Source organism: Paramormyrops kingsleyae, chromosome 1 (assembly GCF_048594095.1).
Source record: "Paramormyrops kingsleyae isolate MSU_618 chromosome 1, PKINGS_0.4, whole genome shotgun sequence".
NCBI lineage: Eukaryota > Metazoa > Chordata > Actinopteri > Osteoglossiformes > Mormyridae > Paramormyrops > Paramormyrops kingsleyae.
The window spans coordinates 11244744-11271843 of record NC_132797.1 but is presented as its reverse complement, the minus strand read 5'-3'; the positions used below and the strand labels follow the sequence as shown (position 1 = coordinate 11271843).

The 27100-nt window shown below is 49.6% G+C and overlaps 1 protein-coding gene across 7 annotated transcripts in view; it reads right to left on the bottom strand.

The window, feature by feature from the left end:
- anks1b (ankyrin repeat and sterile alpha motif domain containing 1B) overlaps nucleotides 1-27100 on the bottom strand; it is a 140538-nt gene that overhangs the window by 22130 nt on the left and 91308 nt on the right. For 5 of the 7 annotated variants that reach the window (XM_023816855.2, XM_023816854.2, XM_072709383.1 and 2 more), the window contains 5 exons: nucleotides 13729-14309; nucleotides 12418-12490; nucleotides 10087-10193; nucleotides 2830-2928; nucleotides 754-906 (listed from right to left, as the gene is read on the bottom strand). In XM_023816855.2, coding sequence (XP_023672623.1) covers nucleotides 754-906; nucleotides 2830-2928; nucleotides 10087-10193; nucleotides 12418-12490; nucleotides 13729-14309 — 1013 coding nt within the window. Of the gene's footprint in view, nucleotides 1-753; nucleotides 907-2829; nucleotides 2929-10086; nucleotides 10709-12417; nucleotides 12491-13728; nucleotides 14310-27100 lie in introns of those variants that run through there. The other 2 variants (XM_072709385.1, XM_072709393.1) reach the window with 2 other exon arrangements.

Genomic DNA, 27100 nt, shown 5'->3' with positions numbered 1-27100 from the left:
GTTCAGACACTCATATCCCATATCACAGAGATTCTTCATTTAGGCAGACCTATGCACAGTGCATATACGTACTGAAAAGCAGTGGTTTTTGGTGCCCCCTAGTGGTCACCATCTCCTGTACAGCATCTCTGTGTGAGCGGCTAAGGAGCCCGCAGCCCCCTCTTCTCAGTACTGCAGTGAGCTGGTGGGGAGCGCGGCCTACCATACCGCCCACCTCCTGCTACTATGCTGTCCTTTTGCTTTTTTTATTCCTACAGCTCCGTTCCAGTATTGCGTGGAGACAAAATGAATGAATGAATGAAACATTTCCTTTACCCCGTCACCAAATGCTGAAATCAAACTCCATACCCTTTAACTAAACGGTCACTCAGACCCACACAAGGTAATCCACAGAAGATCTGATCATTTAAATTCCAAACTCCCCCCCCCCCCCAAACACATCCTCATTCAGTCCAAAGGAAAGTCATTCTGTATTCCCAGTATCTAAAATCCCTGAAGGCCTTTCAGGCTGCACATTATCTTTCAGTAGAATGATTTCAGATAAGTACCTCATGATCCTGGGATAGGATGCCGTAAACAAGAACAGGAAGTGGTGTCATAGCACACCAGTGCTCAAAGTGTTGCACCACAGTGTGGGCACTAACCACAGATTCGTATGATCAAGGCAGACATTTCTACTGGATTAACTGACTTTGTGCATTCCATTACAATGCGATATTAAACGGGATTGGAACAAGAGGAGATGCTGCTTACATTGATGAGCTCAATTTCCCAGATCTTCTTGACCAACTCCATTGAGGTGTAGCCATTGATGAGGAAAGACTTGGTGTAGTCACCAAGCTCCAGAGACTCCAGCCACTCCGCCACCGACGTTGGGTTGTTCCCATCATAGCCGATTGGCCGCACCTGTGGGAAGGCATGCACATTGGGCTTTTTCCATTGGAGGATGAACAACGAATTCCACCAATCAGGCTAGATGAGCCTGTCACTCCACATCCTGCATCAGGAGAGCCTCACAAAGGGCCTGAACTTGGCTGAATTTTCAGTATATAGCTACATGTTTAGATACTAACACAAAATATGTATTTTTATCTTACTTTTTATTGGATCATAGTTACCATGTTGCTATTATGTTTGCTGTTTTTGGCTTCTAGCTGCTGAGTTTGTATAAAGACTGGGTTTAATTTGTGCAGTAGGTCACCTTTTCTTGTTTATGTATTAACAGTAGAACATACAACGCCCCTGAGCATCTTGAATGTAATAGTAATTTGGCATCAGTGGTGTGAAACTTCAGTTCATTCACACAGTACATCAACACACCTGCCTTGTGGATGTAATTTAAACTTATCTGATTGCTTTGCAGTATTTTGCCTGCTGGGATCAAGGGGATAAATAGATGCAGGTTCTAATTTAGGAGCCATTATCCACCCACTGACTGATGATGGGTTTTTCAGCATTTTTATCAGATGGATTTCTCTGTGTTCCTGTTTCTTGTGTTTTTCTTTTTGTTCCTGTTTGTTTGTACTCTCCACTTTTTCTCTTCCCATTTGTCTTCCTCTCTGTGCCCCTCTTTGCTGTTCTCTGTTTTTTTTCCACTCTGTGCTACAGTTCATGTTCCTCTCTCTTACACTTCCTGTTTCTCTGCCTGTCTGTCTCTCTCTGCTCCTCTTTGCTTTGCTCTGTGTTCCTGTTCCTCTATGTATTCCACTTCTTCTTTCTCGCTGTCTCTCTCTGTGCTCCTTTTTGGTTTGTTGTGTTCCTTTTCCTCTCTGTGTTTCACTCCCTGTTTCTTTGTCTCCCTCATTATGTTCCTCTTTGCTTTGTTCTGTGTTCGTGTTCCTCTGTGTTTCACTTCCTGTTTCACTGTCTCTCTTGCTGTTCCTCTTTGCTTTGCTCTGTGTTCCTCTTACTCTGTTACACTTCCTGTTTCTCTCTGTCTCCCACTCTGTGCTCATCTTTGCTTTGTCTTCCTTCCTCTCTCTTCTTCTCCTCCCACTTCTCCCAGTGTCCCTCTCTCCCACCGTGTTCCTCTTACTCCTTTCTCTTTAGCTACTCTGACTGCCCTGCTCTCAGTTCAAAAAAGTTAATTGCACCATAGCTCCTGTGAGGATAAGGAGATGAAAACACAGATCCTGTGTTTCACGCCGAGAGGACAACAGAAGAGCAGGTTCCATCTTTAATGCCTTTGAAAAGTTGTACAGCCAGGCAAGAGCAGCTGCTGAATTCAAATATTACATTTAGGGGTATCTGGAGGTCAATCCCTAAAAGACAAGCTCATTCGCTAAAGGAAAATCCTAGGAACACAACTTCATGACACTTCATGTGTGACTATGCTGAAATCTGTCCATGAATCTGTCCATGAACCCTAGTGTGGGTCACAAGATATTAAACTGAGTTAATATTTATATTGACAGCGAAATCTCTAATAAACAGACATTTTCACACACCACCATTATAACTCCATTTGTTCATTTGTTCTTTGTTTTGACCCAGTGGGTTAATGGCCCAGTGAAGAACCAGGAGTTTCCAGACCACCCTCACAGATGACGGTGCACCTCCCACTTCCGGGGCCCATCCAACCCCCCTGTACCAGGGGCGATTCTAGGATTTTTTAAGGTGGGGGGCATAAATGGGGACATAATTCATACAGAGAGGCCAACTTCATCATTAGCCAATGGTAAGTCTGGAATCAGTGAGTGACAGGAGAGGGGGCACTCCAGGGGCCAATCAGCTTTCAGCTTGGGCCAGTGACTCTGCTCCATCCTGTATCCATGAGGCAGGGCATGATGAGAATCTCAGTCCTCCCTTCCAACGAACCGTCTCACTCACCCGCGGCAGGAGGCGGATGGCCTGAAGGAGGCGCTGTCTGTGTGCAGAATTGAGAATGCCGATCTCCAGCAGGTCCTGGTCCTCCACCACATTGCTGCCCTGGAGGAGAAACAAAGTCCACCCACGTAGCGTCACTCAGTCGCAGCCAGGAGAAAGGCCTGATCGGTGTGCTTGTGTTAATGACTGTGTGTGTGTGTGTGTTTGCACAATGATTTGTGTCTCTTTGCTGCCCCCAGTGGCTTACGGGAAGCAATTACAATGCACATGGACCCCTCGTATTGGTGGATCAGGTCCTTGGTTCGCAGGCGAGAGCGTTCGAGGTCTGCTGTGCTAATCCCTGATTTCGCAGCCAGGCTCCCTGTCACAGCAGGCCGCCTTAAGACCCCACTCCTGTTTGAACAGCCAATCACTGCTCACCTCCTTTACCTCCCATCATGGTAAGGGGAAGCACAGCCTGTGATTGGTGGGATCCAGCTGGAAGCGGGTGATTTACTTCCAGAGCAGAGCGGCCCGCTGGAGACCCGACAGTACCACAGGCTGGTCATATCCAGGTCATGCCATTACTACGACCAAACTCGATTTCCCCCAGCCTAATTTCCTTGGACACTGTAAGCGTCCATCAATGTTGTTCCTAATAAAATAAGCAAGCAGACTGAAGCTAATGTCTCTCCCCAGCCGCCTCTAGCTCACCCAGCACACATTTCATGGTAAACACAAACAGAATATGTCCCTGCCGATGACAGAGAGGGCAAAACAAATCATAAACTATCCATATGAGCGCTGTTTCTTTAAGGTTTTATCCACGGGCAATTAGGCTAGGATTTAATGGTAAGGACTGTGTGGTATCACTAAATAATCCATAGGCAATGCTGAACTACATCAGCGGCAGTAGAGCGGCGGAGGAGGTAAAGAATCGGAGAGAGACGAAAATAACAAACTGCAAAGCTGCCGTGAGGAATGACATACTGCCTGCGGACACACACACACACACACACACACACACACACACACCACCCTGGTATAAACAGCAGTGTGTTACACTGATTTATTCACATTATCTAATTTACGTTTTAAGCACTCCTGAAGTTCAAGGCCAACAAACATATTCCAGTTTAGATAATAATAATATATAGATAATAATTATTATTGTCGGTGTCGCTGTTATAGTTATTGCTGTTGTTGCTGACGCACAGAAAAATGCTGTAAAACTTCGTAACTGAACCCACAACCCCCCCCCCCCCCACTTACTTTACATTCCCACATTGGCGGTAAAATATGTCCCAGCCTGGCACCATCTCAAGGTAAGAATGTGTGTGGGCGTAGAAGTATTAAAACCTTATTTTATGTCACTAGTTTTTACACCTAGCCGAGGATTCAGCTGCGTATGAACTATAAATGCAGTTCTTTGTGCCAATTAAACCAATTAAAAAACTGAAGTGGTATTCAGTTACAGCCTGATGGAAGCAAAGGGAAGGCCTTAATCAGCGTAAGAGGCAGCATGGCCACTGCATCCAGGCTAACTGCTTGCCACTTTGAAACAAGATTATAAATGTCCAAAGTTCTGTGGTCAAATAATCCACTTGGTGCCCCAAGAAGAGGATACCAGCTCTGCCCTGTAAGACCAGACTAAATCTCTCACTGGCAGCTACTCTTTCTCTTTGTTCCTCTCCTTGTTTCTCAATAGCCTCTATTTTTAGTCCTGACTGCTTTGTTCTGTCATTCTTTATCAATATTTTAAGATGCTTAGCAACATGTCAGTGTGACTTACTTTGCTTCAAATTTTACATATATAGCTGTGCATCTGAAGCATTTTTAAAGCAATTCAAAATAGGTACCTTAATGAAAGGTACAACAAAGTGTGGATCCTTAAACATGGAGTCATCATCCATGTTACACAATAAGAAAAGAAATTGTGTCCATGTGAATGTGGGCTTCTCTGTGGTCTGGCGTAAGCGATGGGGGTCTCCAGAGGAGGTCTCATGGAATAATGACAATATTGCACCACTGATAAGTGGATCCAGCACCATCAGACCCAGCTAGAAGATCCTGCACCATCAGACCCAGCAAGCTGATCCTGCACCATCAGACGCAGCAATCTGATCCGGCACCATCAGACTCAGTCAGCAGATCCTGCATCATCATACTCAGTGAAAGGATCCTGCACCACCAGTCCCAGCTAGCTGATCATGCATCATCAAACCTAGCCAGCGGATCTTGCACCATCAGACCCTGCCAGCGGATCCTGCACCATCAGAATCAGACCCAGCATCTACTGTAAGTCATAGTGGCCTGTTCTGATGTGTCTCAGGAATAGTAGAGACACTGTTTTAAACACTGAAAACCTAGAGGCACATAGGCAACTTGCGGCTTATTGCTGTCTACAGAGCTATGCAGAGCAGCAGACATTTTCACAGACATGTGGCAACCACACAGAGACAGCTCTGTGGCACAGGTACACAACGCCACATCAAATAACCCCCAGCAGTCACACGGCCATACGTGACGCTATGGGCACACAAGGTGCAGGCATAAGCTCGCTTAACCGACGTACAACCTTACATAAGTACTCCAACATCCTGATGAAGTTACACAAGACTAACTTGGCAGAGAATCGGCAAGCCGTGCCAGGATAAGCGAGACCAGCACTGCTGTCCACTGAGTGTCACATGGTGGCAACCAGAAAACATAGAGAAACAGGGTGTTTATTGTGGTTTAGACACTCAAGGACTGGGAAGCTGCATCATCCACTGCTAAATATAAGCAGAGGCTATTCAGAAGCAGCATCGTAGACCGTCCAAAATATGACGGCTACAGACTCACACCGGTAAAGTCACTGGCTCTTTGAACTGCCCGAACTACTGGCCAATTGTGCATTTTAATTCACTAGCCAGCTATGCTATTCTAATTCACCAGCCAAGTGCACATTTTAATCCACTGGCCAGGTGCACATTTTAATCCACTGGCCAGGTGCGCATTATAATCCACTGGCCAGGTGCACATTTAAATCTACTAGCCAAGTGTACACTTTAATCCACTGGCCAGGTGCACATTTTAATCCACTGGCCAGGTGCACATTTTAATCTACTAGCCAGGTGCGCATTTTAATCCACTGGCCAGGTGCACATTTTAATCTACTAGCCAAGTGTACACTTTAATCCACTGGCCAGGTGCGCATTTTAATCTACTAGCCAGGTGTACACTTTAATCCACTGGCCAGGTGTGCATTATAATCCACTGGCCAGATGCACATTTTAATCCACTGGCCAGGTGCGCATTATAATCCACTGGCCAGGTGCACATTTTAATCAACTGGCCAGGTGCGCATTATAATCCACTGGCCAGGTGCACATTTAAATCTACTAGCCAAGTGTACACTTTAATCCACTGGCCAGGTGCACATTTTAATCTACTAGCCAAGTGTACACTTTAATCCACTGGCCAGGTGCACATTTTAATCCACTGGCCAGGTGCACATTTTAATCTACTAGCCAGGTGCGCATTTTAATCCACTGGCCAGGTGCACATTTTAATCTACTAGCCAGGTGCGCATTTTAATCCACTGGCCAGGTGCACATTTAAATCTACTAGCCAAGTGTACACTTTAATCCACTGGCCAGGTGCACATTTAAATCTACTAGCCAAGTGTACACTTTAATCCACTGGCCAGGTGCACATTTTAATCTACTAGCCAAGTGTACACTTTAATCCACTGGCCAGGTGCGCATTATAATCCACTGGCCAGGTGCACATTTTAATCCACTGGCCAGGTGCACATTTTAATCCACTGGCCAGATGCACATTTAAATCTACTAGCCAAGTGTACACTTTAATCCACTGGCCAGGTGCACATTTTAATCTACTAGCCAAGTGTACACTTTAATCCACTGGCCAGGTGCACATTTTAATCCACTGGCCAGATGCACAATTTAATCCACTGGCCAGGTGCACATTTTAATCCACTGGCCAGATGCACATTTAAATCTACTAGCCAAGTGTACACTTTAATCCACTGGCCAGGTGCACATTTTAATCTACTAGCCAAGTGTACACTTTAATCCACTGGCCAGGTGCACATTTTAATCCACTGGTCAGATGCACATTTTAATCCACTGGCCAGATGCACATTTTAATCCACTAGCCAGGTGCGCATTATAATCCACTGGTCAGATGCACATTTTAATCCACTGGCCAGATGCACATTTTAATCTACTAGCCAGGTGCGCATTATAATCCACTGGCCAGTTGTATATTCTAATTCACTAGTCAGCTGTGCTGTATCTGAGGTGGTAGCCCCCCGAGTCTGTTAGGAAGAGGACCTGAGGTGGTAGCCCCCCGAGTCTGTTAGGAAGAGGACCTGAGGTGGTAGCCCCCCGAGTCTGTTAGGAAGAGGACCAGAGAAGGCAGAAATATCTACAGGCCTCCGTCTGGGGGAAGGAGGTGGAAAAGGGGAGGCAGGGTTTGGTCAGGTGACCAAATACAGCGGACAAATCAGAGTTTTCCTAAGCACCCATCATTTTTGGATGAGATTTAAAAAATAACAATGGACAGGGATGACAGGCTTACACTCCGATGCACTGATTGGCAGGCATTTAAAATGCACTGACAATGTACTTTAGTTTACAGTGCAGACACACATCAAATCCACCTCATACACACACAGACATACATGATATGCTGTCCTGAGCATGAGCTGCAAATAAGTTAAAAAACAAAAGCAGCAGGAAGAATGGTCCCTCGTGTTCCCATAAGCAGATGAGGGACAGCGGGTGGATTTTACTCAAAGGGCTCCTTGACTGACCATCCAGTCACCAGGCCACACGCAAGGGCTCACCAGCTCTGGCAGCTCTCTGCCGGCTCTGGCTAAGGGGTCACTCGCCTGTCCTGCCAAAAAACACCAGAAACACATCGGCCTGCTAGCTCAGCCTCCGCGTGTCACTGCCCTGCGAGAATGGAGCTCTTTACCAATTAATATGTAATTTGTCCCTGATTGCATATCGTCTCTGAGCGCAGATTATGGATTCTGCTCTCTCTGGGGTCATGCTCTTAATGGCACAGCTTGCCCTGCTGTCTGGGGTCAAACAAGATTTCTGTCTAAAACACGGTTAGAGTCTTTATCCCTGGTACTCAGCCTCCGCACTGATTCACTCATGCATGCACACACAAGCACACGCACACGCACACGCACACTCTCGCATACACTCACACACGCACACGCAGGCATAATGGCTGAGCTCTGACTCTTCCCCTCGGTCCGGTTGCCGAGCAGCACTGCAGATCGCATGGAACGGCCCACTCAGGCTGCAGTTGCCAGGGCAACCGGAGGGACAGATGCAGGTCATAGCAACGCGAGGAGAAGAGCCAGCAGAGTGGGTCCAGTAAATATCCTCAGAGGCGTCATTACGGAGCATGTAGCCCTCAGTGTTACACACACCACACAAGCACACAGTCGATTCACCTCTGGGTGGCGACAGGCACAGACACGCAGTGCACAGTCACGCAGTGCACAGACACGCAGTGCACAGTCACACGCATCACTATGCAGAGCAGGTCTCCTTGGCACAGCGGCAGAGAGAGGATGCTGTGTGTCCTCAGCAATGTGCCTCCGAGGTGCCGGGCTTCACGGCTCTGAGTGGCAGCATCGCACCATCCTCAGAGTGGGAGGAGCCCCCCCCCCCAACCCCCACAGAGGCTTAGGGACCCCCCCATTCCAGTGAGGGGCCTGCCTCCCCCCACCATGACGAATGCAGAACCACACGGCTGCCCCCGCAGGGCGCCAAATGCCAAGCCGGCATCGTCAAGTCCAGCCATGCCCCCGCCCCTACCCGCGTATCCCGCACTTCCATGACGACGTAAGACCCTCACAGCAGTCCCCCACACTACGCCACCCTGCCAACGCCGAGAGGACTGCGACACACTGCATTACTCAAGACAACTTGCAACTGAAAGGTGTTTTGGGACACCCCTCCCCCCCGAAAACAAAGTGAATGGGACCATCATCTCATCGCCTTCCCATTGGACACAGCACGTGGTGATGCTGCGTATCCGTGACAACAGCCCACACTCGTAGCCTCACCGTGCATGAGGAAGCCTCCCACTTCGGGCAGCGAACCACAGACATACACCTGCCCCGTTGCCCGTGGTGACTGTACCTGCCCTGACATCACATCCAGTCCCATGCGCGACATTGCCAGCTGTACTCCAGCCTTCCTCAAGTGCCCCTCTGAAGCCCTAACAAGCTGCTGCAGTTTATCAAACACAGAAACACAAAATGCCTGCCCTTCCTACCGACACACACATACACACATCACTTACATAAAGCTACCTGTCTCAGCGCCGTCTATGCGTCACCCAGAAAAACATACAAGTGCCCTTAATGCATATACGTCAACTGCACACACACAGAGAAACACACACCGCTCCTACTTGAAATCATTAACAGCCAGCAATATAAAAATGACAGACACACACATACACACATTCCTTGCACCTGTTGCTGACTCTGAAGTATTCATACCGGCGCGTAAAGCTGGGTGGCGCTACACTCCGCACAGCGAGGAATCTCGGTGCGTACGCACCAGCCCCGTTCCGATGCCTCCGATGTGGCTCCACGGAGAAGTCTGGGTAATTATCTCACCACAATGGAGACGCACACGTCCCTGACAATGCACTACAGGCGGGTGGCCAGAGCTCGTGCACAGGCGTGCGAGGCGTGCAAGGCTGCCTCGGCCCAGTGTGCAGGACCACCAGGTTATACTGCAGACACAGACGCACGGGGTTTGCGATAAATCACACACAGAACCTCTGGAAAACATGCCGTTTCGCCCCGAATCCCGCCACACAAACACATGCGTGTTCATGGACAGAGGCTGTTGGAAACACACCTATTCCATGAAAAAGGGTCTACCTACAGGTGTCAGTGCGTGAGAGAAAGCCTTTAATCAGAATTGGGACGGGCTGCGGCGAGGAAAACTAAATGGGATCATCTTCTGATTTAATTAACTAACCGGCAAGGTCGCATAGCTGGAAGGGAAAGCTAAGTGAGTCTCATAGGAGGGTACAGCAGCGACACGCCACATGCGACAAAGTTTCCGGAACGTGGGCTCAATGTGTCGTGGCTGGGGGTGGAGTGTGAGTGTCTGTCTGTGTGTGTGTGGGGGGGGGGGGATTCAGAGGTCCTCACTCAGCTCCCCCTAGCCTGAGACCGAGCAGCAGAGGACATGGAGCACGGCCGGATCGGCGAGGCGGCGGAACACTCACCATAAACTGGACGTTGTCGAACCCGTTGGCGAGCAGGTGGTTCTCATACTGGACCAGGCCGATGTTGTCGAGCCACTGGCCCACAGACTGCACCGGGCACCGGGGGCCTATGAGGGGATGCAGAGGCAGCCGCTTGAGCAGCGAGTAGCCGTCCACGCGGTAGCAGCGGCAGTCCGGCTGCGACAGCTGGCACTGCCACATCATATTCCTGGCAAAGTGGCTGTCGAAAGAGCCCGCCAGCTTGCCCGGTTACCGCGGCGACCCGCGTGACGAGACCAAGACGGAAAAAAAAATAAACACGAGGGAAGGGAGGGAGGGGGGAAATAAAAAAGCCCACGGAGGGAGGCGGAGAGGGCCGAGGAGGAGCGGAGGATGCCCCAGCGGCCCGGCGACGGCTTGGGTCCCTCAGGCTCCGGCGGGTCGCTGTGTGGCCATGGCGGAGCGGCGACAGCGACGGTGGCGAGGGCTCAGCTGTTGCTCCTGCTTCCCGCGCGGAGTGTGTGTGTGTGCGTGTGTGTGTGTGAGAAAGGGAGAGAGAGAGAGCGAGGGAGAGAGAGAGGGAGAGAGAGAGCAGGCGCTGCCTGGCTGCCTGATAGAATTCTCTTTATCAAGTACTCCCACACTCATCTATATGCTCCTACAGCGCTGGTCCCCACACCTCCCTCCCTCTCCCTCTCTCTCTCTCTCAACCCCCCTCCCTGTCTCTCCCTGCCCCTCCTCTCTTCTTCCCGCTCCCTCTTTCTCCAGTTCTCCCTCCCTCCCTCTGTCCCTCCCTCTCTCTCTCTCTCTCTCGCTTTCTCGCTCCCTCTCCCTCCCTCACTCCGTACCCCGCCATTGTCTGAGGGTGTGGAGCTGTATGAGGATGCCCTCTCCTATAGCGCAGGCACACAGTCGTGTACAACCACAAAAACAAACACAGGCGCGCAAACACACAGACAGGCAGAACAGAGAAATGAATAAAACCACATGCAACGGCAATAACAGAGACACAGCAACAACACACACGCCACATGCACACATACTGAGAGATGAAGAAACGCATGCACTCACACACACACACAAACACTCTCACAGACATGCACGCATTCTTATACACATACTCTCATGGACACTCACACACACACACACACTCTCATACAGTAGATACGCACAGACTCTCCCAGATACACACATACACACAAACACACATTCACAGACATACATACACACTCTCAAGGAGACACAAACTGTCATGTACATACATAGATTCATCGACGCACACACTCTCTCTCTCACATACACACACATACACACTCTCACACACACACTCACCCTCACACATGCATATACACACACACACACTCTGACACACACACACACACACACTCTTACAGACATACACACTTGCCACTCCATAAGATAAACCTTCCATTCCATCAGAATCAGGGGAAAGTTGTAAATGCTTCTCCTCTTCTTGATTCTCACGTTTTCCTCTCTCCCCTGAAACTTATCCTCATTCCTTCCATATATAAACCCTTTATTCCCTGAAATTAGCGATATATGCTGTGGATACATGTGGCCCCCCGGCTGAGGAGGGGAGGAGGGACACACGACGAGTGACTGCGGCATTCGACACTTGAGGAAAGAGACAGGCAGCAGAAATGTAACGTTAGAAAAAGGCCCAGAAGTCTGGTCCATCTTAGGCTGCAGCATAGGCTGGCTTTAGTGCCCCTGGAGCAGCTTCCTCCACATTTAACATCATTAATGGGGTTTCCCTGGAGACAGAGCACAAAGCGTTCGCCAAAGGCTGCGGCTAGGGTTCTAGGGTTCCTGTCTGCAGGTCACCACAGTGGAACGCTGTACATACAGACCAAAACATGGGCAGCTAAAGCTAGCATACATAGCAAAACAACCTATAACCAGCTGTCAGTCTAAAATGTAACAAGGCGGCTCATCCACATGACATTCATATGGCACCACAGGCTACGCTATCATGCACAAAGGGAACATCCTTTCAGGTACTCTGGACAGGCAGAGGACCAGAGCTGTCAATGAAAGAATAGCGCAATACAGTCAGTGTAGAGGAGGGTGCCATTCAAGCCTAAGATCTGGGTTGACCTCACGGCCTAGTTATATGAACCAACTTCCCATGATGCAATTTGTCTCTACAGTGCTCATTCAGAAAGTTATTGCCTCTGACCTGCTAATACACTTCTGGCCCTTTAGACTGAGAGGTAAATTTCACAAGTTTACTTCATTACTCACACACAGATATAGACAGAAGTCACACACACACACAGACACACACACATACATACATATACACATAGATGCACAAAGACAAACACGCACCTGATGCGTCTTCCTTGATCTCCTCCAGCTCTGTACTGATTCCGGCTCCAATGGAGCTCATGATTTTATCAATCTATAGAGAGACAAAGATGGAGCATGAAACATCATCACTGCGACAGTCATATTTTCTGCTTACGGCTGTGCTGACTGCCATAAGAAATCCACGTTCTCCCTAAACAGGATTTCACGGTGTGCTGTTTGGCTGGATTTGGTTCTCAATGCAACCGACGAAAGGGCTGGTTTCTCTGAGCTTGACTATTTAAGGTTTGTTTCTCTGAGATTGATTCGTAGGACTGGTTTCTCAGAGATTGACTCTTAGGGCTGCTATCTTGAGATTGACTCTTACAGCTGGTTTCTCTGAGCTTGCCTCTTAGGGCTGGTTTCTCTGAGCTTGAGTCTTATTGCTGGTTTCTCTGAGCTTGACTCTTATTGCTGGTTTCTCTGAGCTTGAGTCTTAGGGCTGGTTTCTCTAAGCTTTACTGTTTTTGGGCTGGTTTTTCCAAGGCAGTCTCTTTAGGGCTGTTCCAGTTCTCTGTTTCCATGACTTCTTTCCCTGGACTTGACCCCATCCAGTGCCAGTCTCTCACTGGTTGAGTTTGATATTAGTACCAAACTTGAGATCCTCTAAAAAGGAGCTTCTCCTTGAGTTGATTTCTGGGCAAAAAAAAAAACCTGAACCTGACTGGTATAGAATAGCGATTTGTTCTCTTTAAGTCTATGCAGAACTCTACTTGAATGCAAGAAAGCAGCTCCATGGGAAGGTGCTACAGAAGACCACAAGTAATGCCCTCATGTCAACAACAAGGCTATTTAGCATTCAGTTCATCCTACAACCAGTGCTACATACTGTCGAATTGAAATGCATACAGATCAGATTTAGGAGTTTTGGCAGGTCAGAGTGGATATGGCGTGAGACAGGGATGTCAAATCAACACACAATACATGGACAAAAGTATGCAGACACCCCTATTCATTAGAAGGATTTGCTAATTAAGCCACACCCATTGCTGGCATCACCATGGGATGCTAAGTCAGTTCGCCTAAAGTGTATAAATACACAGATAGTCTGAAAACCTAGTCCAACCAAGGATTGGCTAGAAACCTCCGTACAAAACAACGGTTGCATTGTTTTCACATGTAACATTGTCTTTTGTGCTCAATAAATCCAATAAATAAAAAATACTACGCACATGGAAGCACATGGAGGCCAGCCAACTACAAACATAGTCCACTAAGAGGACAAAGACCCATAAACAATGAACCAATGACCAACGAGAACGAGAGACCGGCGGCCGCTATAGCCACTCTTACCTCCTCCCATTCTGCTGTGAAGGACGGTGTTCGCTCCAGCCGGCTGCTGGGGCTGGTTCTGCCAGTGCCAGGCTGGCCTCGTCGTTCCTCCTGGATGGGTGACACGGAGATGAGGTTGGAGTCTGACTTGGAGAAGTTCCGGGAGAGCTGCAGGTCCAGCACGTCCTTAGGCACGGAACGCATCCTGCCGAGCGTGCACGCTCGCTCCTCCAAGCCTGACCGAGCTGGGGAGCCACTTTTTGGATCCGTCTCGTTCCGGCTCTGGTTCCGGGTTTGGTTCTGGTTCACACGGGTGTGGAAGATGGTCCGATAAACAACCTGCGGTTTGGGCTCCCGTGGACCCTTCAGGGCGGACGCTTCACTGCCCGTTCGGGGGAGGCGGGTACACAGTTCGGGAGCCTGGAGCAGATTGCCGTGGTGATGTGCCGGTCCAGGCTCAGGGGCACTGAACTTGCGCACCTTTCCGTAGAGCTGGTAGGGGTTGTCGGGGGACTCGCAGGCTGGCGATGAACCATGCAGCAGCCCGGCAAACTGGTCTGGGACGTGTCCTTCACGGAAGTCGTCTTCAACTGGCACGTCATCTGGGGTACAGAGAGAAGTACAGGAGGGTGACGTTTAATTAATGTTTAATTCATTTATCAGACACTCTTATTGAAAGCGAATTACAGTAGAAGGAAGGCTTACGATTTATGTGTACTCCAGGATTTGAACCCACAACCTTTGTGACGTTAGTGCAATGCTCTGCTTTTTGAGCTACAGGGTTAAGAAGAAGACCTATCACCAAGGTATGGGGTTGTTCAGGAGAAAAGTGAAGGACTGAAGGAAGGAGTGAGCATTATCCCACAGATAAGGAAAAAAAAAGTGTAAGAGCAACTGGAATTAGGATCATGAAAAAGATACCAGCAAGAGGAAAGATAAGCAATCATTACCCCTAAGAGGTATACAGAACTGTCCTTGGAGCTTGTCTGATCTCACAGTGGATCATATGACTTCAGGGTTGAGTTCTTTTCCAGAAAAAAAGCTCAGAATTCCCCATTCCTCTAGCTCTCAGAGCAAAGAGCCTCAACAGAAAGGATCCCAGTACAGGTTCCCCTGATACTCAAAGAATAGTGAGCAGGTTAGTAGGTGGAGATGCACTCTTTGATGAAATGTCCCCATTACCAAATAAATAAGCGTTAAGGTGGTAAATAATGAAAAGGGGACATTAATGATAATGTGTCTCATATTGCATGACAGTATACGACAGACTCTAACGCCCTGTATAATTGATAGCATCAGCAATAATAATAAAGACAATGAGCATGTGGAAACAGACATGTGCCTTGGGGTCAGAACCGTGACACTGGGCGGGGAAAGAACAGGTATCCGGGAGGGGGTGCGGCCATCGGCAAGCTTGGCTCCCATGGAGGAGCGGAGACAGCGGCTGGTAACTCCGTCTCGAAGGAGAGCGAATGCCAGCAAGCCGGGGGGAAGCAGCTGAGAACTCACAGCTAGACAGCGAGGTGCCGATATCTCTCACTCACGCTGGCGTGTAGACAGCGGCGGCAAATGGGCTAAATGCCAACGGAGAGCAAATTATAGAGGCTCGGAGCTGGCGGGCCCAACTGGGGAGACCTGGTGGACTAGCCAAGATTCCTCCACGGGATCAAACCACGCTCTCAACCTCTCTTGACCAGATCGGCTTTCACCGGTAACCAGTCCTACACCGCAGTGCCCATCGCCCGCCTCACGGCTCTCAACACCCTGCCAATGGTGAGCATGTACTGTAATAATCACACAACGCTGCCATTTTTATTTGTCTTCACACGTGTTAGCTGACTGTTGTGTGGTTTAGAAACGCGCACGTCCAAATGGGGACCGTACCGATAGGCCAACTGGAACCGGTAACGGGATAATGCCACACGGGGACGATATCGCTGAACAGAAAGATGTTACGGTGCCTGTCCAACGCTACCCAATGAACTGTGTCAAATAACCTCAATGATGGCAAATAATGTAGCTGCGAGGTCTGAAAACAATCCCAGAACTAATGGTCAAATCCTCGCCAAATGCAATGCGTACACGAGGACTGGCAGCTTGTTAGCCCCCGCCGTCGAAGGACATTTAAGGCACAGGGCAAAGTCAGAAAGGCGGGGCACAGTCGTTAACGCAGGGAGGGATGATGGGAGAATCCAATTAGTCTCCTGATCATAAATCTCACTGGTGGCTTCTGGGATAGACGAAATGGGGAGTCAGAATGGACAGCAACCAATTACAAAAACAGGTACAAAAGAAATTAAAATTGCCTTAACTAGTGCAAAGAGGTTAAAGTGGGGGGTATTAATCAGATCTGTTTGCTCAAAGCGTCCTTCAAAAGCCAGTTTGTGGTGAGTTCAAAATCAGAGCTTAGCCAACCCAATATGAAACAAGGAGGTGATGCAGCAGAATGGAGGAAACGTATAAGAGAGGTCGACGCTCATGTTGACACACAAAATCACTATGCCCTTCTGCCCCCTACAGGCCAGCCCATCACATTGCGCTTACCTACACTCTCCCAAAAGCGGACCTTACCTAACGGTTGCCTTTTCTCCAAGGCTCAGTGGAAGATGCACCCACTGACTGCTAGCAAATGCTCACAGGCCTTTAGTCATCACTTCTCCAGGCCTCCAGTGAATCCATCAGCGCCCTTCAGTGTGAATAATGACCGAAACATTCGGCCGGGAAATGCTGAATGAACATAACAGGATGCTCACCACATGACACGGGAGAGACACTGATAAGGCGGCGGAAAGGAGACGATACTCCCAAAACAGCAAAAGATCATTTGTGCAAAGTGAAGCTGGTATATGGTAGTGGGGCCTGTTACAGATTTAGCTGCTGCTCCATGTGGACGGACCTGTCACCATAGCCGCAGTCCGTGGGTTGGCAGCTCGCGGGAGCTGCGCTCTGTGCATTTTGGGACAGCCGCCCCCTCGCCGCCGCAGCTCCACTCACCCACAATGCCCTGGGCCCTTCTGTCACACATCTCCCTGTGTGTCAAATTCGCAATTAAATTCCAATTCTAAGTGTGCAATCAGCCTGCAAAAGACGACCGACGACTGCAGGAACGCCAGCGATTAAGGACGACGGCGAAACCGAGTGCAATAATGCCTCTGATACGCATTAAAACCTGTTTTAACAATGATTTGAGCTCTCGGTCTCTCTTTACATCCCCTGCTGCGATAACAGGTGAAGCCCAGGCACCAAAGAAAAGCCAGAATCATCAGGCAGAATCCATAAGAGACAGCAGAGATGTGACCAAGCGCGGATGAGAGGTTGCCTTCAAGACTGACACGGCATCCACTGCTGATTCCCCGATTCGCCTGGTGTCTCCCTGACTCTACTCAGCATTCGACTACAGGGCAAAAGCACCATCCCAACTTTCCATACATGTCTGAGAGCTGGTGCTCTGACCTGATAGGACAGCATTCCTGCATCCCCTGGCAGGACACGCCCCTGTGTGGACCAAGCAGCCTGCATCCAGTTCTAATCAGGTTATAGACCTATGACCAGGACACAATGCAGTGGGCTCCTCCTTATCTCGATACTGTCAAAAAGTGTCACTGCCACCACATGTGATAGCCTTATGGTGCCCCCTGCAGGCCAATGCATATGTTTATCCATGCATTCCTGCCCACCCAAGGTATTCCCATTACTGACAAAAGTAAAACAATTCTGTCTAGTGAAAATTGAAGAAAATAGCAACTCCTGTTAGTGATATGAGGGGCTTTGTTGTTTTCCTATAAAAAAGAAGAACAGGAACATATGCACCATAAGCAAGTCTAGAAAGCTCTAGAAGGACAATGACAGAAAGAAATCTAGATGGACAAACCAGGACAGATCTACACAGAGAAGCCAAATGAGCCCTACAGCTTTACATCCAATGATGCACGAGTGCGATAATTACAACAATATCTACGTCAGAACATCCAACAAAGAGCAACGGCCAAATGTGTTTGATTCCATCTACGAGTGCTTTGTGACAACTCCTTTCTGATTAGACGGTGCAGTATAGAATAGCACGGGATGTATTTATTGATTGACAGATTGATTTTCCTAGAATGAAAAGCGGGAGGGGCAACATCAGTAGTCTTCAAGCCAAAAGAACAGCATGTAACAGAAGGAGTATCTAGGCCTTCCCAAAGGGACCCTCTCCTCCAGACTGAAGGCAGACTTCCAATGGGGTAGTGAGGGCTGGCAAATAACGTAACTCATGTAATAAAGGCTCACACCCTTTTAAAACTGTTATATGATGCGGAAGAGTCCCCTGAGCTTTGTTCAGGCTCCCTGGCATTAACATGGCAGAGAATCTGAGCCGGTCGTGCTGACATCTCTGACTGGCGAAGGCCAATCACAGCTCGGAAGCAGTGAATATTACAGACCATCAGGGATACCAGCACATTTTGTATGTCTATCCCCAGGCAAAACAGATCAAAAGCAACAGATAAACAGATCATCATAATAGCAGGCCTAATGTCACATTAAATGTATGCAAAAAGGACCCAGGGTCTCACTTCTGTTTGTTTTTAACGCTGAACCAGCCATGAATTCAAAAACACGAAAACAAAAACAGCATAACATCGGACACTGCCGAACGGGGAACCTTGCAGCTGCAGCACACAGCTGAGAGTGGTACCATTTTTAATTGGGTGGCACGTTGCCAGGGCAGGGGCAGGAGATGGCCATGGAGCAGAGATGGGCACGCCGTGACTGCACCAACAGGAAAGCTGGCGTCCCTGTTTACACAACCAGCTACTGCTAATTTAACTCTGACAACTTGTTGCCATGATCGCTTAACTCCCACCAGGCCTGAATTCGGCACTGAGTCTGTCAGCATTCACAGCAGGATGGCGGAGTGAGTTGTTTGTGTGGGTCAATGAAATCTAAACAGGCAACTGGGGAGACGACACAAGCATCTCTCAGGCCCCCATTGGCACACTCACATGAGCACTCTCTCTGTCTCCTATTCCTTCTCGTCAAGGGAACAGCACACAGGGATATGATCTTGCTTCTTTTTGCTTTTCCCATCAACCTTCCCTTTGACACACACACACACACACACACACAGACTTATGCTCATATCTTTGTGGGGACCATCCATTCATTTCCTAACTAAAAAAACCCTAATCCCCACAATTACAACCTTAACCCCTACCCAGCCCTAACCTTAACCATAAGTAACCAAACTAAATATGAGACTTTTGGCATTTTAAGTTTTTTGATTGCAGTCACAGATTTTTTAAAAACTGAATTTCCCCTTGTGGGGACTGAAAAAAATGGTCCCCATAATGTCAAAATAAAAGGTCTTTTTACATTGTAATGTATACCTGAAGCACACAGACACACAGGTGAATGTACAGCTTTGAGTCGGAGTGCATGGTCAGGCCTGGAGCATTTTGGGAGTTAAGGCCCTGCCTCAAGGAGCCAACAAAGATGTGACTATTCTACTGAGGGTTGAACCGGTGACCTTCCCATCACAGGCACAGAGGCTGCACCCACTGAGCCACAGACCCCCCCCCTCCCAACAGAGGTGGAAATGTCAGGTCCAGAAAGTACAAATCCAGACCAGGATTTTGTTTCAACCAACCAGTTGAGTAACTGTGACTCTTTATGCTCAACTGGTTGGTTGAAACTAAATCACAGTCTGGATTTGTACTTTCTGGACCTGACATTTCCACCTCTGCCCCCCCAATAAGAGGACCATTACTGACAGGCTACTCAGAGCTTGGGGGTGCAGGGGTGGCACTGATGTTCCCTGTCCGCCCTGACTGACGCGAGTCTCCCTAGCGACCCCACCCCCAATAAACACACATCCCGCAGTACAGGTATGATCTCCATTAAAAAGTGACACCTCCCACTGATCCCCATCTCCCAAGGGCGGACAACCATTCGCGTTCACTTTCACTTCGGCAAAGCATGTCACCACGGCAACCAGCTCGGATCCCGCCAGCGGAGTGTGGCCCACTTGGAGGATGGAAGGATGGCAGCAACATGGCGATCGTCACCGGCGGGGTGGCAGTCAGCTGGTGAGGGGGAAGGCTATGAGATGTTGGCGAAGCTAGCAGAGGGCGGACAGCTACAGTGGGGCAACTGATGTATCCCGGGAGCAGGAAGTCTGTGTCCCCCTAGGCTGTCCCACAATCCTCTGCTGCCGAGATACATCCATCTCTGCTACATCAACATGATGACATCAGAGTACTAACATCTCTAGCGGCAGAGGTGCCATTAGAAATTTTGTGGCCTGTGACAAAATTCATATTGGACCCCCAACCCTGACCAATCAACTTATGTTCCAAATTTTTAGGGCCCTTGTCAGTCAGGGATCACCCTAACTTCCCTCCCTTCATGGTGCCCCTCTGTACAGGAAGTGATTTAACTAGATCTGCTCAAACCTGTAGGCACCCATTAAACTAAACTGAGATTAATCAAAACATTTAGTCCAATAAAAACGGTCTCTCACGTAAGATACCGAGCAAAGCGTGTGGTTTAATTAAGGATGTCTTTCGCTGTATTACACCGATGTTGCTGCCTCTGAACGCGTCTTCGTCAGGCTTTTAGAAGAGGAGATCATGTCCCACATGCCCGGCGCCGCTTGACAGACAGCGAGCGATGAACTTTGGGCCCGCGCCTGGTAATCTGCTGATTTCTACGGACACCCCCCTCGCCCCCCCCCCCCCCCCCTCCAACAGCCATGTAGCACTGATGCGTGTGTCATCCGTGGCTGTCGCTGTCACCGTCTACTTTGTGTCTTGGCAGCGTCGCAGCGTTTCCTGGGCGTGATGGCTAATGGAACCGAGATGAACTGAGCAGGAAGACGAGGATGGGGGTGTGAGGGAGAGAGGAACAGGGCAGGAGAGACACAGTTGGGGGGGAGGGGGGTTGGCCATCAGATGCTCTTGGTTTGGTGATGCAAGTCACTCCACCCGACCGAAGACTTATCAACGTAGTATTTATCAGCATTTATACACATATTTATGTGCATAAAATAAGACCACTCTATGACCCTTGCAATATATTCCACTTCAATAGTTTAATGAATGGCTGACATTTTCTCTTTCATGCCCCCACGAGCCCCACCCACTGACCACACTTTCCTCCAATAGAAGACAGCGTTACTCAAAACATGAGAACCCAAACTCCAACAAAGAATGGTGTTACTCAGCTGCACAGAACCACCAGTCATTTGCAGCAGGACTACAGAAATAGCAAATCTTTGTTTTAAATAGCTTTCATCCAATGGGACTCCACCATTTTGCGCAGCTGAGTCCCTTTAAAGCTTCAGGCGACTTTCAGTCTTTGGTCCAAGTCCTTGACATCTGTACACAGCTGCTTAGTGGATTCTCTTGTAAAGGGCGCTTTTTAAGTTAAACATTTATACAGCTGGATGTTTTATAGAGCATTTCCATTTAAGGGTTTTCCTCGGTGGCACCAGAGCAGGGTCCCGCCTTTGCACCGTGACCTTAACAGCTACGCCATCTGCTGGACTGCTGTAACTCTGCTTGGCTCACACCTCCGGACTGCTGGCGAGTGCTGAAGCAGCAGAAACATCCCTGCACGGCCGGGACCCGGGACTCTGACAGACTGCCTTCGCAGACCGCCCCCCTGGTCCTTTAATGAAACATCCGGAGCGCTGCCACTGGCACGTCGAGCGGCTCGGCACTCCATCAGTGGGGCCCCCAATGGGAGCAGGGTTATACCTAAAGGCAGGGACACTCCCAGAGCCGCCGGGAACTCTAAATCGCACGCGTTTATCATCTTAATCCCAGTGCAGGCAAACTCCTGTCTAACCCCTCCTTCCCAGAGGGATATAATGCAGTGTCGGCACCAGAACAAATCTGCCGGGCCCAAGATATTCATGGGGGAGTGGGAGGAGGCTAATAGGCTAAACTTTTTTAGCATGTATGGGTGATTTTTTTGGGGGCAGTCATTTTGCCAGGGGTACATGCGGGGTACATGGTCAACTTTTGCAGAATCTTCCAGTCCCATCCATCCATCCATCCATCCATCTGCCGCTTGTCCGGGGTTCGGGTCGCGGGGGTGCAGCTTCAGGACAGGCACCCAGACCTCCCTCTCCCCAGCTACCTCTACCAGCTCCTCGGGGAGGATACCAAGGCGTTCTCAGGCTAGCCGAGAAATATAATCCCTCCAGCGAGTCCTGGGCCTGCCCCGGGGCCTCCTCCCTGTAGGACATGCACGGAAAACCTCTCCGGGTAGCCGCCCAGGAAGCATCCGCACCAGATGTCCAAACCACCTCAACTGGCTCCTTTCGACGTGGAGAAGCAGCGGTTCTACTCTGAGGCCCTCCCGGATATCCGAACTTCTCACCCTATCCCTAAGGGAGAGCCCAGACACCCTGCGGAGAAACCTAATTTCGGCCGCCTGTATTCGCGATCTCATTCTTTCGGTCATTACCCATAGCTCATGACCATAGGTGAGGGTAGGGACGAAGATGGACCAATAGATCGAGAGCTTTGCTTTTTGGCTCAGTTCTTTCTTAGCCACGACGGACCGGTTAAGCGCCTGCAGAACTGCAGACGCCGCTCCGATTCGTCTATCCAGCTCCCGAACTCGCCTACCCTCACTCGTGAACAAGACCCCGAGATACTTAAACTCCTCCACTTGAGGAAGTACGTCTTCCCCGACCCGAAGAGGGCAAACCACCCGTTTCCCGCTGAGAACCATGGTCTCGGCATGGTGCTGTTTGCTGTATGCTGTGTTCTGTGTGCTGTATGCTATGTATGCTGTGTTCTGTGTATGCTGTATGCAGTGTGCTGTGTGTGCTGTGTGCTGTATGCAGTATGCTGTGTGCTGTGAGCTGTATGCAGTGTGCTGTATGCTATGTATGCTGTGTTCTGTGTATGCTGTATGCAGTGTGCTGTGTGCTGTATGCTGTGTGCTGTATGCTGTGTGCTGTGAGCTGTATGCAGTGTGCTGTATGCTGTGTGCTGTATGCAATGTGCTGTATGCTGTGTGCTGTATGCAGTATGCTGTATGCTGTGTGCTGTATGCAATGTGCTGTATGCTGTGTGCTGTATGCTGTATGCGGTACTGTATGCTGTATGCTGTGTGCTGTATGCGGTACTGTATGCTGTATGCTGTGTGCTGTATGCGGTATGCTGTATGCTTTGTGCTGTATGCTGTGTGCTGTATGCAATGTGCTGTATGCTGTGTGCTGTATGCTGTGAGCTGTATGCAATGTGCTGTATGCTGTGTGCTGTATGCAATGTGCTGTATGCTGTGTGCTGTATGCTGTATGCGGTATGCTGTGTGCTGTATGCAATGTGCTGTATGCTGTGTGCTGTATGCAGTATGCTGTATGCTGTGTGCTGTATGCAATGTGCTGTATGCTGTGTGCTGTGTGCTGTGAGCTGTGTGCTGTGAGCTGTATGCAATGTGCTGTATGCTGTGTGCTGTATGCTGTGTGCTGTATGCTGTGTGCTGTGAGCTGTATGCAATGTGCTGTATGCTGTATGCTGTGTGCTGTATGCAATGTGCTGTATGCATTGTGCTGTATGCAATGTGCTGTATGCTGTGTGCTGTGTGCTGTATGCAATGTGCTGTATGCGGTATGCTGTGTGCTGTATGCTGTGTGCTATGTGCTGTATGCTGTGTTCTGTGTATGCTGTATGCAGTGTGCTGTGTGTGCTGTGTGCTGTATGCTGTGTGCTGTGAGCTGTATGCAGTGTTCTGTGTATGCTGTATGCAGTGTGCTGTGTGTGCTGTGTGCTGTGTGCTGTGAGCTGTATGCAGTGTTCTGTGTATGCTGTATGCAGTGTGCTGTGTGTGCTGTGTGCTGTATGCTGTGTGCTGTATGCTGTATGCAGTGTGCTGTGTGTGCTGTATGCTGTGTGCTGTATGCTGTATGCAATGTGCTGTGAGCTGTATGCTGTGTGCTGTATGCTGTATGCAATGTGCTGTGAGCTGTATGCTGTGTGCTGTATGCAATGTGCTGTGAGCTGTATGCTGTGTGCTGTATGCAATGTGCTGTGAGCTGTGTGCTGTATGCTGTGTGCTGTATGCAATGTGCTGTGTGCTGTATGCTGTATGCTGTGTGCTGTATGCTGTGTGCTGTATGCAATGTGCTGTGTGCTGTATGCTGTGTGCTGTATGCTGTGTGCTGTGAGCTGTATGCTGTGAGCTGTATGCTGTGAGCTGTATGCTGTGAGCTGTATGCAGTGTGCTGTATGCAATGTGCTGTATGCTGTGAGCTGTATGCAGTGTGCTGTATGCTGTGTGCTGTATGCAATGTGCTGTATGCAGTGTGCTGTATGCTGTGAGCTGTATGCAGTGTGCTGTATGCTGTGTGCTGTATGCAATGTGCTGTATGCTGTATGCTGTGTGCTGTGAGCTGTATGCAGTGTGCTGTATGCGGTATGCTGTGTGCTGTGAGCTGTATGCAGTGTGCTGTATGCTGTATGCTGTGTGCTGTATGCAATGTGCTGTATGCTGTGTGCTGTATGCAGTGTGCTGTGTGCTGTGAGCTGTATGCAGTGTGCTGTATGCTGTGTGCTGTATGCAGTGTGCTGTATGCAGTGTGCTGTATGCACCTGGCTATGTGATAAAGTGCAGGAGTCACCGGGAGCTCAGCACACGAGCTCCCAACATGGCGATTCAGCTGGAGTGAGTATAACTGGCAGCCCAGGGGTTTGGCTGATTAAGGAGGGGGCATGCATATAGCTGAGGGTGTGTGTACAGCAATCAGGAACAAACACACACACACACACACACGCACACACACACACACACACATGTGCGCATGCATGAAGACAGTCAGGAATACTTGTTTACACACTCACACAAACACGCACCCACGCAAGATGCAGACGGCTATCAAACACAAACACACACACACGAGAGGGACCAAGCAGTCGATGTGGGGAAGGAGGGGAGTGCTTGAACATTTGTACGAACACACAGACACACAGACACACACACACAAAACCCCATGCTCATGCAAACACGCACACCGTCACTGAACCCAGTCCCTATCCTCCATTCTCATATGAGGAGATTAAGGTTGCTAAGACCGAACATCTGCCCTGGATCCAGCGCCCTCTGGAGGTGGCCACGCACTCACACACACCAGGAACACCCCCCATCCTCCAGCCTTCACAGACCATCCACAAACCCCCACCACTAGCACCCAGAAAACCATCCATCCGCCCACCACAAAGACCCCCCCCACACACAGGTGTGGAATCTGAGTGTGGTGTTACAGGGCACCAGCCAATCACCATCAAGAGTCCTCCATCCGCCCCCCTTCAAGGTGGGACTCCCCCTCTACCTATGTGGGCAGCAAATGGCGTCAGCCAATCAGCAGGCAAGGCTTCCGTATGTTGGGGGGGTGGCCCAGGGAAGTGCAGCCGGAACTGGAGGGGGGCTGGGGGGGCCTTTTATGGCTCGCCGGAAGCCTCACTTTGGGAGGGGGGTTACCGTGGCAACAGCACGGCGGCCCTCAAGCGGCTAATAAATGGAGGTAAAGAGGAAAACGTGAAAGCAGGAAGAGGGAGCGCTGCGATCGGCGCCCAGATCCTCAGCTGGGGGGGGGGGATTGGGGCCAAAGAGCTCCCAGCAGGAGAAATTATCCATATATCTGCTTGCATTACAGAGCTGGTGTTACCTCATGTGCTCTTTTGCTGGGGGGGTGGGACTCAGCTTAATCTCTGTGTGTGAAAGAGTGTTATATTACTAAGCTATACAGCATGTATTCAGCATGCAGAAGGGCACAGATAGGCTGGATCACAGCGACTCGCCCAACCTGCCAGTATCTGAGATACAAACTACCTGGTGCAGGAATACTGCGAGCAACCATGAGCCATGCAGGCCTACAGTCTGTACACGACTCTGACCGACCATGAGCCATGCAGGCCTACAGTCTGTACACGACTCTGACCGACCATGAGCCATGCAGGCCTACAGTCTGTACACGACTCTGACCGACCATGAGCCATGCAGGCCTACAGTCTGTACACGACTCTGACCGACCATGAGCCATGCAGGCCTACAGTCTGTACACGACTCTGACCGACCATGAGCCATGCAGGCCTACAGTCTGTACACGACTCTGACCGACCATGAGCCATGCAGGCCTACAGTCTGTACACGACTCTGACCGACCATGAGCCATGCAGGCCTACAGTCTGTACACGACTCTGACCGACCATGAGCCATGCAGGCCTACAGTCTGTACACGACTCTGACCGACCATGAGCCATGCAGGCCTACAGTCTGTCCACGACTCTGACCGACCATGAGCCATGCAGGCCTACAGTCTGTACACGACTCTGACCGACCATGAGCCTTGCAGGCCTACAGTCTGTACATGACTCTGACCGACCATGAGCCATTTTTTTAAGGCTGTGTTTTTGGTTCTGCCCAAAAGAAGCAGCATGAACTGTTTGCAAGATAATGGGTCAGGCTATATGGGCCCCTGCAAGTCAAACCCCATAGCTCCCATCCCACAGGCAGTACCTGGAACATGGTTGTTCATGCAAACTGATGTAATCCACTCTTTGATATTTATCATATGTCCTTCATGTTGGCGGGCACACATGCCCCAGCGATATCCTGACCAGGAGTCATTTGCCTGATTCACCGTTAACAGTTGACTGTAGCCATAATGACTAAAGTGTATCTGTCTGGCTGCAGCCAATCTGATTAAAGGGGGTGTGTCTGTCTGGCTGCAGTCAGTCTGATTAAAGGGGATGTGCCTGTCCTTTGGCAGACAGTCTGATTAAAGGGGATGTGCTTGTCCTTTGGCAGACAGTCTGATTAAAGGGGATGTGTCTGTCCTTTGGCAGCAACTCAGATTACAGGGGACGTGCCTGTCCTTCTGCAGCCTGTCTGATTAAAGGGGATGTGCCTGTCTGTCTACAGCCTGTCTGATTAAAGGGGATGTGCCTGTCTGTCTGCAGCCAGTCAGATTACAGGAGATGTGCCTGTCCATCCGCAGCCAGTCAGATTACAGGGGATGTGCATGTCCTTCTGCAGCCAGTCAGATTACAGGAGATGTGCCTGTCCATCCGCAGTCAGTCAGATTACAGGGGATATGCCTGTCCTTCTGCAGCCTGTCTGATTAAAGGGGATGTGCCTGTCTCTCTACAGCCTGTCTGATTAAAGGGGATGTGCCTGTCTGTCTACAGCCAGTCAGATTACAGGGGATGTGCCTGTCCATCCGCAGCCAGTCAGATTACAGGGGATGTGCCTGTCCATCCGCAGCCAGTCAGATTACAGGGGATGTGCCTGTCCATCTGCAGCCAGTCAGATTACAGGGGATATGCCTGTCCATCCACAGCCAGTCTGATTAAAGGGGATGTGCCTGTCCTTCTGCAGCCTGTCTGATTAAAGGGGATGT